Source organism: Filicampus tigris, chromosome 16 (assembly GCF_054856515.1).
Source record: "Filicampus tigris isolate MCC_2025a chromosome 16, RoL_Ftig_1.0, whole genome shotgun sequence".
NCBI classification, from domain to species: Eukaryota; Metazoa; Chordata; class Actinopteri; order Syngnathiformes; family Syngnathidae; genus Filicampus; species Filicampus tigris.
The window spans coordinates 3,636,645-3,648,312 of NC_141232.1; the positions used below are offsets into that span (position 1 = coordinate 3,636,645).

The 11,668-nt window shown below is 45.0% G+C and overlaps 1 protein-coding gene across 1 annotated transcript; it reads right to left on the reverse strand.

Moving 5' to 3' along the window:
• Window positions 1-637: 637 nt before the first annotated feature.
• hlfa (HLF transcription factor, PAR bZIP family member a) lies at window positions 638-9,703 on the reverse strand. Its single transcript, XM_086055643.1, has 4 exons — window positions 9,328-9,703; window positions 6,089-6,460; window positions 3,178-3,383; window positions 638-2,316 (listed from the first exon to the last, which is right to left on the reverse strand). The coding sequence occupies exons 1-4, from the start codon at window positions 9,434-9,436 to the stop codon at window positions 2,101-2,103; spliced, it is 903 nt and encodes a 300-aa protein (XP_085911769.1). The 5' UTR covers window positions 9,437-9,703; the 3' UTR covers window positions 638-2,100.
• Window positions 9,704-11,668: the final 1,965 nt, after the last annotated feature.

Below are 11,668 nucleotides of genomic sequence, written 5' to 3' on the forward strand. Positions count from 1 at the left end.
CTACCACTTCTATTTCTTCTACTTTGTTTTGGTGGTTGACAAATACGTTAATTCGAGCTGAAAGCACACCAATATTTCTTTGCCTCCGTAAAAGCTTCGCTATCTAGTTGCCTGGCAGAAAATGAGTCCTCCCAGCTGTTGTCGTGGAAACGCTGTGCCGTGTCTCCATGGCGATGACGTGGATGATGTTCCATGGGCGAGGACAGCAAGGAGCAACCCTAGCACAAAAACAGAAGAAAAAAAATGAGACGACTCCCGTTGCCTTTGGTGACATCACAGTGGCTAGTTTTGTCACCATGGCAATCGGTCATGATGCAACACCAACAAAAAAAAATTGCAAGTCATCAATGTTTTTAAATTGTATAAAGTGACACGATAATACATTCCCCAAAAATGCCATTTGCACAGCATTAAAATATTTTTCAGACGTAAGAACTGCAGATTCAAGTATTTTCAGACGCAATAATTATTACACAAATCCTCAAATGAATGCCCGCACTGTCCATTTGAAATAAAGCTTTTCAGTTGAACTTGAGTCTGGCAAAATGACAACGGTTTTGATGAACGTTTGAGCCTACAGTTGCAATAGCATAGCAAAGGCACCAGAGGGCGCCATAGAAAAACAATCCATACAGTGTGTGGTTTGTATTGTAATCTTTAATATTCTGGATCTGTTGTGCCTTTAAAATACATATTCAGTAAATGTAATAGGAAAAATACTGTACAAAACAACAACGTATAGATTTATAGGTTTTATATATAAACATCTCTTGTAACCAATATATCATCTCTGTAAGCGATTGGTTTGGTCTGCCACAAACACGTCCGCCAACCCCCTGAAAAAAAATAAACACTTTCCTCCTTTTACATTCGTGCCACCATCTTGTTGGCCAGACGGGCGGCGGCGCCGGCTACTCAGACACTAAGGGGACGGTTGGGGGGGGGCTCTACCACGTGGGGCCAAAAGGTCAGGGCTCGGGGGTACATGCTACGTTCAACACAAGCGGAAAAATAATTAACAGCATTGCCAAAAAAAAAAGAAGAAATCAAAGAAAGTGGAGAAAAGGATGAAATCATGCTGGAAAAAACAAGCGCCAATTGAAATGAGGGCAGAAAAAAAAAAATCGGAGAAAGATTGCGAACGCCGCTTTGTATTTTTTTGTGCACAGCGCGATGAAGACGAAGAGGAAGGGGGACGTTGTTGGCCAATCCAAATGGAGACCAGCAGGCGGTTAAAAACATCAAAAGGTAGTAGTAGAAGAAGGTAAAAAAAGTCGTCAGTGGGACACGTCCTCATCGTGATGGCTTTTACGCTGCGGGGGGAGGCGCGTAGAAAAAGGGGTCAAATATCAAGCCCCTTTCACCCTATTTTGTTTGACTTGTTGCTCGTATGTGTGAAAAGTCACCAAATACAAAGTTCGTGAGATTGTCAACTTTTGTTTTCCGGGAGGTGTCAGTAGCGCGCTTTCAAACCGTTGCCGACGGTCAAAACAAAAGCAGAGACGACATTTCTGCTTTGTGCTAACTACGAATGCTAATGCTGGACGCGAGGCTAACAACAAAGGGCTTCGACTTGTTTTACAAGAATGGTGTCAACGCCACAATTCATCGTAATAAATGCTGCAGCTCTCCAGGAATTTTCAAAGCTGGAAACTTTTCTTGAGAATGAATGTCAATTAATGGGGGTGGGGGGGGGAATTAATTCTCAAAATTGAAGGGTGACTCTCATTGTGTGCCCCAATTTACACATTTTTGTGTTACGAGTTGTTGCTGGGGTCTAGGAAATGTACAGGCAAAATTCCAGAAATTTACCGTACATTTTCCAGACATTTATCTGAAAATTTCCCAAAATTTTTCCTCATAAATTTTCCAGAAATGTACAAGGAATTTGCCAGAAAATTCGCCCAAAATGTACCCGTTGTTCCTTTTTTTTTTTTGCAACCCTGACAGCACCTGCACGAGGACTTTTCAAATCCGGACACTGACTGCACCCTCCACAGGCAACGTGAAAGGGGCTTGATTGTGTGTGAGGGGGCGTAGGGTGATGACGACATAGTCCTTAAAGGGGCGGTGTGCGTTGGGTGGGCGGGGTTTGCGGGCTCACAGCGGCCCATGCCTGGCCTGGTACTTGGCCACGACATTCTTGCAGCGGCCGAGCTCCTTGCGCAGGTCGGCCACCTCCAGGCGCAGGGCGGCGTTCTCCTTCTCCAGAAAACCCGCCCGGATGGCGATCTGGTTCTCCTTCAGCCGCCGCGCGTCCCGCGACCGCTTGGCCGCCACGTTGTTCTTTCTGCGCCGCGCCCAGTACTTGTCGTCCTGCAAAAATGTGCAACGGCAAAATGAACATAAAGTGTGGGGAAAGGGAATACTTTACAGGTGCATGTTAAAGTACTTCCCTTTTGCATTATATGCGATTTTTATTTTTAATAAATGAGTCAAAAAAGCACAAAAAAAAAATGTTCAAGTTGTTAGCATGAGGGAATGTGTGTAAAAACATTTTTGGGAAATAAAATTCTGTTTTGGAATGAGGCTTTAATATTACAAAATGGATGCACACTAAGTAATAAGTAATAATAGTGCTTCTGTTTTGTTTTTGATTTTATACATTTACTTTTAATTCACAACCATTTTTCATGTAATCATGGAGCATTGTGAGTAAAAAAAAAAAAAAAAAAAAATTTAAATGTATTTGATTCTATTTAGGGATAAGACTGGAACATAAAATGGATCCACACTAAATATTCACAAAGTTCAATCAGATGAAATCTCAAAGTATTTTTTTCCCTGATATTTAATAAATTTGCTCAAAATTTGAACATGTTATTATGGGTAGAATTTTTCAGTGAAAAATAAATATTTATTCCATTTAGAAATAAGGGCGTGACATAAAATATAAAAAGGTGAAGTGCATCCAGAAGTACTCACAGTATTTCACTTTTGGGTCAAATAACATTTTCTTGTTTTAATAAATTAACAAAAAAAATAATAATAATAAATATTTAGCACATTGACATTATCAGGTGTTGTGTGTAGAATTTTGAGCCTTTTTTTTTTTTTTAAATAGAATTTTGGAATAGGACTGTAAGATATACAGCGTGGAAAAAGTGAAGTGGTGAAGTATTGACAGCGCTTGAGCGTGCGAGCGTCCATGTGGTGCTTTGCGAGCGTGTCGCTGACCTTGAGGTCTTCGGGTATGAAGACCTTGCGGGCCTTCTTGATCATGGGCTGCGGCTTGAGCTCCTCGGGTGAGAACTTGTGCTTGCGCGGGTCGAAGACGGCCCCGCCCGGCACGCTGGACAGCGCCAGGTCGGCCGGGTCGGGCTCGTAGCTCAGCGCCACCTGGATGGACTCGGGGTCGATGGGGCTGGGCGTGTCACGCGACGCTACGGGACAAAAACACGCGCGCGGCATTACTTTTGACCGTCAGTGACTGCGGGTGTGCGTATCGTATGCATGCCTACGATTGGGCAACACGTGTGTACCGTGTGTGTATTGAAAAAGCTTCTTGGAGACGCTTAAAAACAGATTCCACCAATCAAGTCACCTCCGTCGTGCCCATTAGCAGCGAGGCGAACATGTTAAAAGCGTGTGATTGGCCAGATAGCGATGATCAAACAGGAAGTAGGTGAACGTAGCAGATGAATTTTTACCTTCAAATCACAGCTGAGCTAGCAAGCAAGACGTGGCTAATAAGCTTGCGTGTACGCGCAAGCCGGACTATGACCCCCCCCCAACGCAGGGCGCTGACCGACGTGCAGGGGTCAAAGTGCGTGGGCTGAGCTAATCGCAGTTTAGCCTGAGAGTGATCAAGCTTTTCTATGTCCTAATTCATGACAACAACAACCAACAAATTTAAATGTTTCGTTTCAAAACAAATACATACACATATATATATATATATATATATATACATACATACACATATACATATATATAAATATACATATATAAATATACATATGTATATAAATATACATATATAAATATACATATATATATAAATAAATATATATGAATTCATATAAATAAATAAGTATATAAATAAAAAATATTTTTTATATATATATATATATATATATATATATATATATATATATATATACACACACATTGTATATATACATACATTGTATGTATATATATATGATTGACATATGATTGTCCACACACACACTAGTATGCTAAACACTCCATGTTGTTGTTGTTGTTGTTGTGAAGCCTGCCGACCAAGCAGGAACAAGAGTGTGCACGTGACACACGCACGCACGAGTCCATGTGAGCCAGGACAAGCTGTGCTGGGTGAGCGAGGAGAGAGGGGGGGGGGTATCACATGAGAGCGACTGAAAGAAATGAGAGTGCGTGAGAGGACGAGGCGGGGCCACGGCCAGCCGCACATGCTGCCTGCATGTGTGTGTCACATGGACACGCACGCACCAGGGAGGCTGTGTGGCGCGCACACACACACACACACACGCACACAAACACCTGGCGTTACTCGACACCCGGTGTGAAAACAACACGCTGTTCCGAGCACTTCCTGTATCGCACCTGCACGCTGTCCCATCTGCCGACAAGTTTGGCCGAGAGTTGGCATAACACCTGGACCGGTCGCTACTTTTCACAACAAGTCATCTGGTCCTCTCACATTTAAACTCAAAGTCAATGATCAAGACTGGTCTTGACACAAATATGTTGTGTGTGTGGCCCCACTTGTCAAAACACAGTACTTTGATTAATCTCGCCTTTGTGGAATGGGAAGGAAGCGGCAAAACGCAGCCGTCTCAGGGGGCGGCCATTTTGTCGCTCGCTGCGGACTGAAAACCAGGTCACAGTTGCTCAGGTAACGACCAATCACGGCTCAGCTTGCGAACGTCACTTGGCCAAACTCAGAAAACAGGTGAGCCGTGATCGGTCGTTACCTGAGCAAACTGTGAGGTCATTTTCAGTCGCCAGCAAGTGACAAAATGGCCGCCCCCTGAGATGGCTCCAAACATGCTTCCGGATTCCACGAAGGCAAAATGAATCCGAGACTGGCCGGGCCACTTCCAACCTCGCGTGTTCTTGACAAGAAAGCTTTTGACCGGACTTTCCCTTTCAAGTCTTCAAACACAACAAATGACTCATTTCAATTGTATCCCTTCATTTTTCTAACGGTGGTGTTTGTGTTCCGGTTGCCGAGCAACCAGCTCGACCCACAAGGCGCTGCGTTTTGGTGGCACGCTTTGCTCAAGTTGTTGCGCTTGCTGCCATGAAAAACGACAAAAAGACCTTTTTGGGGTCAACGCGGGATGATTTTGATGGGTCGCTTTCGCAGAAAAATAGAAATGAACGTTTTGGAGAATTCTGGAGGGGAAACGAGCGCTTTATGTAACTTAAATGTCTCAGTTGCCGTGGCAACACCAGAAATGACTCAGATTCTTCCTCTCAATTAAATGATGTCATTCGGTGTGCGTGTGTAAATGCAAGTTGGAGCGCACATGCTTTTTTTTTTTTGTTTTGGGTTTTTTTTTTTTTGTGGCGAGCAGGCGCGCGAGTGCGCTCTGCATTTTACGCTGCGTCACAAACTCAATAATCGCCTTCATCGATCCGTCAAGGGGCCAACAGCACGTGACCAGCAACGTCATACATGGTCGCCTGCTGCTTTCCACTAGCGAGCCAAGCACATTGGCCACTCTGAATCTCAAAAAAACGCACTCACACATAAGGCACATTCTCTCTCTGTCTCCCTCACTCTCACACACATGTTGAACAGACACGTGGGATGAATAAAGCATCCGTTTATCCTCCATTTTAAATTCACGCACTGAGTATCAAACACATTCACAGTCAACTCGCACTCATATGTTCAACTCATGCAAACGCTCTCACACATAGGCTCACTCATACACACACTAAAGGGCGGTTGGTTTGCTGTTTTTTTTGTTTGTTTTTTTTTTACTTGTTAGCTTGTCGAGGCGACGGGAATGTGCGCTGTCAGTATTCGCAGTGTGCGGACGTCAATATATCCCGTTTCCATCAAGCGTGTCAGCAAGCAGGACAGCACAGCTAAGCAGGAAGTCCACATGCGTGTTGTTGGCGTGATTGTTACCTGCGGCGTTGGGACCGCGCAAACACGTTTGCTGCTGCTGCTGCGGCGGCACGCCGCCATGCGCCGGCGTGGCGGCGTGGCTGCTCAGGTCCACCACCGAGGGGGCCGCCGGGGGCTGCGAGGCCTGGGGGGGCGGGGCCACCTGCTGCTGCTGCTGCTGCTGATGGTGGTGGTCGCCCTGCGCCGTGTTGGCGGGAATGCCGTTCTCGGACAGGAACTCCTCCAGGTCCATATACTCCAGCTGGAAGTTGTCGCCGTCGTAGGGCAGCGTCTTGTCCCAAAGCGTCGGCCCCAGGAAGGCCGACTGTGGCGGGTTGGCCGTGCCGCTCTCATCCTCGAGCTTCTTCTCTTTATCCTTGTCCTTGCCGAAACCTGCGGGACAGTAGACCGGAGTTAGCGTTTGGCGCTATGCCACACTCGGGACCCCAAGCCGATCGGTTACCGCCACCGACAAATTTGGCGTCTGTGGACGTCAACCGTGTACCGTAATGACAAACAGACGCCAGCGGGTGGCGGCGTTGCGTCGGATTTGAGATCCGCGTAGCTTTTGTGTCGCAGGAAAGGTTAGGCGCAGAGTCTCGGCTCGTCACGTCGATAAGATTTGGCACCTTATGCTCCATCCAAGTACGTCAAAGTATAAGTTTGGTATAACTCAAGTACATGTGAGATCCCATGCCGCAAATGGAACAGGAAGTCCACCATTTTGAAGCAGACACTTTGGGCAAAGGCACTCAGTAGCGCCCCCTGGAAAGTTTGAACAAATTAGCCCTTGACACCAGACATGGGCTCCAATATTTGAAGACATTTTGCGATAATATTTACCACGCAGTCCCACTTTGCACTCACGGTACAAATATTACTGCCACATAATGAGACTTTCATTACTGACCACGTAGCAGCATCTTAATCTTCTCTTTATTTGTACTTCTTAAGATTAGATTCACATTTCCTGGGATTCCTCATCAATGCTGCTCTTTCTATTAGGTTTTGCTTTGTTGCGATATTATTAACCGGAGGGTGTACGCATGAATGTTGCTGCTGTGACAATTTCATTTGCCCTCACAGGAGGAATTAAGTACCTGTCGATCTATACAAAAGCCAACATTTGTAATGCGATTGCAGAATAGCTTTTGCAAGGAAAACAGAACAATGTTGTTTACTGTGTGGCTTGTAGGACCTTTGGACAGCAGAGGATTACGCGTTATTTTTAAAGTATAATGAAGCCCTTCATTTGGGCAGACCACACTGACGTTTTTTTTTTTTTTTCTCAGGCTTTCTACATAGAAGCACTAATTGTGTACTGCATTCCAAGTTCATTATCTTATGGGAGGCGTGCGCGCATGTGGCAGAAATCTGGAATTTTCCAAAGTCGGCTGCCAATTTCATTTAGTCCATTATGAGCGGGAGAACGGAACGGCGCCGACGGGTTCGACAGGTTTATTATTAGGATCATCACGGAAGTTCCAACAAGTGTCTGTGTGGCTCTTTCAGGAAACCAAATTCATTGTTGCTTTCGGACAAATAAAAATCCTTAACGGTGTCATCAGAGTGAAATGATCCATTCCCGAATGTTCCCGAATTCTCTTTGCGATGAGACCATAAAAAGACATTTTTAAAATACTTTCACCACTTCTACAGCTGCTTCAAACTGGAGGAAATGAAAACACGCTCTCCAAGTAGGAAGCAAAGCGTGCTTGCTTCAAGTTGTTCTTCAAACCAAAGAATTCAACATTTTGTATCTAAAAATCAAACTGCTCAGTGCTGCCCGGCATGTTGTCGCACAAGGTGGTAATAGACTGAAGGTGTGCCACTCGAAATTGGGACTTGTCTGTATACAGGGAGAACACCCCCCCCCCCCCCACCAAAATTTTTTTTTAATCACTTGAAAATCCTCAATATAACGAGGGGGATGAAGTGCGATATATCGAGGCTTGACTGCTATCCAATGAGCATGACAATAACAGCTGGCTGCACACCTCACCTTTGCCTTAACCAACAAAGGATGAAAGCGTCACTCTGTAGAATGAGGTTCAAGGAAAAAAAAAAAAAAAAAAAAAAGTCATGTGAGGCCTCCAAAGTGGGTCACAGAGCAAGTGGACATTATCACCCACGTTATCTTCAACATGTATGAGCAGTTCACACCGCATGAGAACGGCATGCAACAAATAGTGCGTTTTATCAATTAATGGATTCATTCGATTTATTTATCGCGTTTTTAAAAATCCTTTTTTTTTTTGTGGCTTTTACAAATGAAGCACATCCCGGCTAATATGCAGCGCTCACGCTAACAACATGGCAGTGAACACAAGAGGAGCTAGTGAACAAAAGAAGAGTCAATGTTGATATTTCACACTTTTCCCAGTCCCTCTAGTCTGGTGACACTTTTACCCCCAAGTGAAAATGAGAAACAAGACGACATTCATGCAGAACGTTGCCGAGAAATGATCGTGCTTACATGCTGTACATATTTTGACAAAAGGGCCGTATTCCCATTTAGTTGAAAATGAAGTTGATGCAAGTTCATGCTGCCAAAATGCTATGAGCATAAAAGCTGTTTTCAATCATGCCGTTGTCTTTTGATTTTCTGAAAAAATACTTTCCAATCTGATTTTTGCAGGGAATCTTTCAGATTTGAACTGTGTGGCAAAGACTGCACAAGTTGGCAGCAGCTCCTTGTCTATTTTCTACAATGACTACTATTCAGCTATCTTTATGACACTCACACAATCACTTGAACAAATGACACAAGATTATAATCAGAGCTCAAACAGATGCCATGAAAAAAAAAAACGAGCTGACCTTCACAGCGTCATTCAGACAAAATGTGTGAGCAAAATTAAACTATTTCATTTTCTAATCTTTAAGTTTCATTGTAGGAACGTTTTTCGATTAATACTGAAGATTTTAACCTTAGTTTGTTTTCCCCTTGATGATTAGAGTGTGAGGCGCCCCCTATGGGTGACACGGGGAAACCACGTAATCGCCATTAAGACGGAGGCTTTAAAGATTCGAAACGCGATTTCCCCAAAAGAGGTAGCAAGGCACCTGCGACGAAAAACGACGCTCATTGAAATCTCCTTTTCGTCAAACCATTCGGCACAAATCGGCTCGTCTTTTGACGGCCGAGTCAGCGGCCAACGTCTTGTTTTTGCACGTTTCGTCTCTGCACCCACTGCATCGCATTCGGACTTGATTTCCGTTCCCCCTATCGAGGCTGGAAAGCGACATGTCAAACGTACCTTCGTCGTGGTGGAAGGGCAGCTTGAGCGGGTTCTCCAGCAGCGACTTGAGCACGCCGTGCGTCGGCGGCAGGAAAGTTGCGTTCATGGGCAGAGGTCTGCTGGCCATTTTTTTCCACAGGGCGTCGAAATCCCGCTGCTGGGGCGGCCCGGGGAGGACTCGCGGACGGTGGAAAGGAGCTCCGACGGCCGGCAGGCGGGTAGGCTGGCAGGCGGGCGGCGAACTGGAGGCGGAGGGCGGAGGAAGCTCGGCTTTGACAGACTGACAGAGGGAGCGAGGGAGGGAGGAGGCAAGCAAGGAAGGAAGGAGGGTGGGAGGGAATGAGGAAGCTAAACTTGGTTAAGCTAGGCTAGGCTGCTCTCCTGTCCTCCCCCGCCCTCCTGGCTCAGACCTGCACAAGGCGTCCATGTGCAGAAACTGTTGACGTCAGAGGGCGGGACCAGTGAGGCGACGCCTTCGGAGGACGTGGGAAAACATAAAAGTCACTTACAGGCCCAATCGGAAATGTAAAACGAATCCATTTACACACACACACGTATATAGCTGATCATTTTCTGCGTTTATCACCATTTGTTTGTGGTGAACTGCGGAGCCCCGGACATGAAAGGGAGGAGACGTTTTGAAATTGAAGTGGGCAGTAAGGCCCAAACACTATCAGAAGCACTGACCTACGCTACATTCGCTTACTTCTATTGGCTGGTGTGGATTTTTTGGGGGCTGCTGTGGATGTTGGATTAATTTTTTTTTTAAATTGTCAGCCTATTTTAACAACAGCAGAATTTCTTTAACAATTTACATTTCAAATTCTTCCTGACAGGACGAGAGCGCTGGCTCATGTTGGCAATTTTCCAGCGCCTGATTGGTTGGTTGGAGGAAAACTTGTTCCAGCCACCTAGTAAAACACATCTGTAGGAGTCGTTTTCACCAGGAGCGGGACGGGATGGGATTTTTTTTTTCTGTGGGACTGGGACAGGAGTGAAAATCCACTCCCGTGTCACCCTCTAGGTCAGAGTCAAGCAACTTTCTTCCAAAATGTTTGCACTTCTGTTTGAGTTCCAAGCGCATATTGAACTCATTTGATGACATACAGAATAGTGTCGTCTGGTGAACTTGTCCTTTCCACATTTTTGCCCTCACTGTTGCCCAAAACACGTTAATCACGCTGTGCCAGTTGTCAAGTGACCATGTACTAGTACACTCTCCCTCACTAGTAAAACGATTAAGCGCATGACTAAAGCGGCTAGAGCGCACTATAGTTCGACAGTCTCACTGGTGACATTTTCTCCACAATTACTAAATTCCACTGTATTACATTTCTGCGCACTCGTAGAACGACTATGTCACTAGTGAGTCAAAGCTGCGCACTCGCCTGCACCTGTCCTAGGTGTCTACTGCCAAACGTTAACAATAACAACTATGTGTTATCTAGGATTGTCATAATAAATAATGTCACTAGTTGTACAGGAAGCACACAGTTGTCAACTAGTGCACAGTTTTGCGTCACTTGTAACATATAATTGTTCTACTAGTGCAGAGCAAATTTGCTACTAGTGCGCTGAAATGTCATACAGTAGTGGGGGAAAAAAACATCCCAAGTAAAAGTCATTTTACTAGTGCGCTGTATTGTCTATGTACTAGTATAAGCCTTGTCCTCACTAGTAAAACAATGCACTGCTCTAGTTGACTCTCTCACTAGTAACATTTTCCACTACTGCATGGCATTTCTGCGCACTAGTAGAATGATGAGGGCACACTAGTTCAAACAAGTATGTCACACAGTGTATTTGTTCATCATATCTAGGCCATCGCTAGTAGCGCAGGTTGCGTGCAGGTTTACTAATGCACACTTTTTCTTCACTAGTAATGTAGCTATTCTACATTCTAGTAGTGGCAAAACATCACCCTGCTCGTTCTCTCGCTGAGTGGTCTTAGTATAGTGAGGACAAAGAATATCCTAGTACATGGACAATTGATTGCACTAGTATGATACGGAAGAAGTGCGTTTCCATGGGAAGGCACATTTTTACATTTTGATTGACAGGTAAGACACTTGTTTGCGTTGCCACCTTTTCCAGCTGCACTGACTCAAATCATCGATTGGCAGTGGGCGGGGGGGGCGGGTTGTTAAGCGAGAAAACATGCATACATTTGCATTTTTTCTGCAGACTTCAACTTTCTGATGATAGCGATGATGATGATGATGATGATGTTAAAGTTATGACAATGCACATGATGTGCGTGCGTGCGACCCACTTACAGGTGCTCGAGGTAAAGGCTCACAATGGTGCGTGTCAAAGCTGCTGAGTCATAGCAGACCCTTTCATTGGGGTCCAATCACAA

What these genes read in the sequence shown, in the direction of transcription:
- hlfa (XM_086055643.1), bottom strand. Translation starts at nt 9,436, where the DNA reads ATGGCCAGCAGACCTCTGCCCATGAACGCAACTTTCCTGCCGCCGACG. An exon ending in GCCCTTCCACCACGACGAAG is followed by an intron (nt 6,461 to 9,327) that starts GTACGTTTGACA and finishes ACTGTCCCGCAG; the next exon opens with GTTTCGGCAAGGACAAGGAT. An exon ending in GCGCGGTCCCAACGCCGCAG is followed by an intron (nt 3,384 to 6,088) that starts GTAACAATCACG and finishes TTTGTCCCGTAG; the next exon opens with CGTCGCGTGACACGCCCAGC.